The 1,343-nt window shown below is 50.8% G+C and overlaps 1 protein-coding gene across 1 annotated transcript; it reads left to right on the top strand.

The window, feature by feature from the left end:
• The first annotated feature begins 539 nt into the window (after window positions 1-539).
• LOC123186431 (uncharacterized) lies at window positions 540-1,076 on the top strand. The gene has a single exon (XM_044598200.1). The coding sequence runs from the start codon at window positions 704-706 to the stop codon at window positions 953-955; it is 252 nt and encodes an 83-aa protein (XP_044454135.1). The 5' UTR covers window positions 540-703; the 3' UTR covers window positions 956-1,076.
• Window positions 1,077-1,343: the final 267 nt, after the last annotated feature.

The following is a 1,343-nucleotide window of genomic DNA, read 5'->3' on the forward strand; positions in this document are numbered from 1 at the left end:
CGTGTTTTTCTTTCTAACTTTCCTAGGGTCATGCAGGCAGATGAATTGGCTTTTGAACAAGAGGAGTTCCCATACGTTTTGAGTGCCACGAGTTTTTCTTTTGAACCATGTTAACCTCTTTCCATTAATACAACAATGTTGGTATCAGCATAGTATCAATACCACGAGTTTCTCGGAAGTAACCAACATGTATTTATATTATTAGTAATAAACAATAATCAAGATGTTTGCCTGAGGCGCACACATGGATGACTCCGGTGTCTCCTCCATCTGACGTTCACACGAAGCTCACACGGCCCCTGGTATGGTGGAAACCATGTCTTCCTGCGTGCGCGTCACCCCTATCTAATCTTATCTCTCTGCCTTGTCTGGTCGTAACGGACAAAACCAAGGCCCAATGTGCCGGAACGAGAGCGACGGCTGCGGCGCAAGCAAGCAAAAGTGCTCGCCTGGGAGCCGGAGCACCCGGTATCTAGAAAACCAGGGCCCGCGGCAGCCTGTTTAGCTCGGGCTCTCTTGTATATAATCACGGACCACTACCACTCTTCCTCCCATCAGCACGGACAAGCATCCGCTTCAGTGAGACAGTTCAAGAAATCAACTCCTTTTTTCAGTACCACAACTTCGCAAGTCCATTATCACTACACACAAGGATTCAGTATCCTTGCCAGCAGCCAAGCAAGGACAAGGAGGAGGAGAAGAGATGGCTGCTCCGGCGAAGGCTTCGTGGATGGTGGCCATGAGCGTGGGCGCGGTGGAGGCGCTCAAGGACCAAGCCGGGCTCTGCCGCTGGAACTACGCACTCGGGTCCATCCACCGAGCTGCCAAGGCCAACGTCCGCGGTGGTGTCTCGCAGGGCACCAAGCATCTTCCGGTCTCCGCGCCGACGGTGACGGAGAAGGCCGAGGAGGGGCTGAGGACGGTGATGTACCTCAGCTGCTGGGGCCCAAATTAGGAGTAGTAGTATCTTAGGGGTGTTGTGTTCGTTGCAGCTTGTGCGTATGTGACAACCCGATGATCGATTGTAAATACAGCACGATGATGATGATGAAAATTTCGGCTATGAGTTTATATCACCCTCCTTGTCCATGTGCTTCTATGACTGTCTTTTGAAAGGCCAAAGGTTGATGTTTGTCAAGAGAGGACCTGTTCAGTTACATGGGGAGCGCAACTCAGCAAAACGGGGCATACAGAAAACAGAGGAACTTCAGCTGCCTATACCGAACAGCCAAACTCTGAAGAAAGGATAGAACATGGGAGTTGGATCTCAGCGATACACCTGGCTGCCCTCCAAGATTTCACATCTTCTTTGATCAAATTCGAACACCTCCGGGTCACTGCAA

This window comes from Triticum aestivum, chromosome 2A (genome assembly GCF_018294505.1).
Source record: "Triticum aestivum cultivar Chinese Spring chromosome 2A, IWGSC CS RefSeq v2.1, whole genome shotgun sequence".
In the NCBI taxonomy this organism is placed as follows: domain Eukaryota; kingdom Viridiplantae; phylum Streptophyta; class Magnoliopsida; order Poales; family Poaceae; genus Triticum; species Triticum aestivum.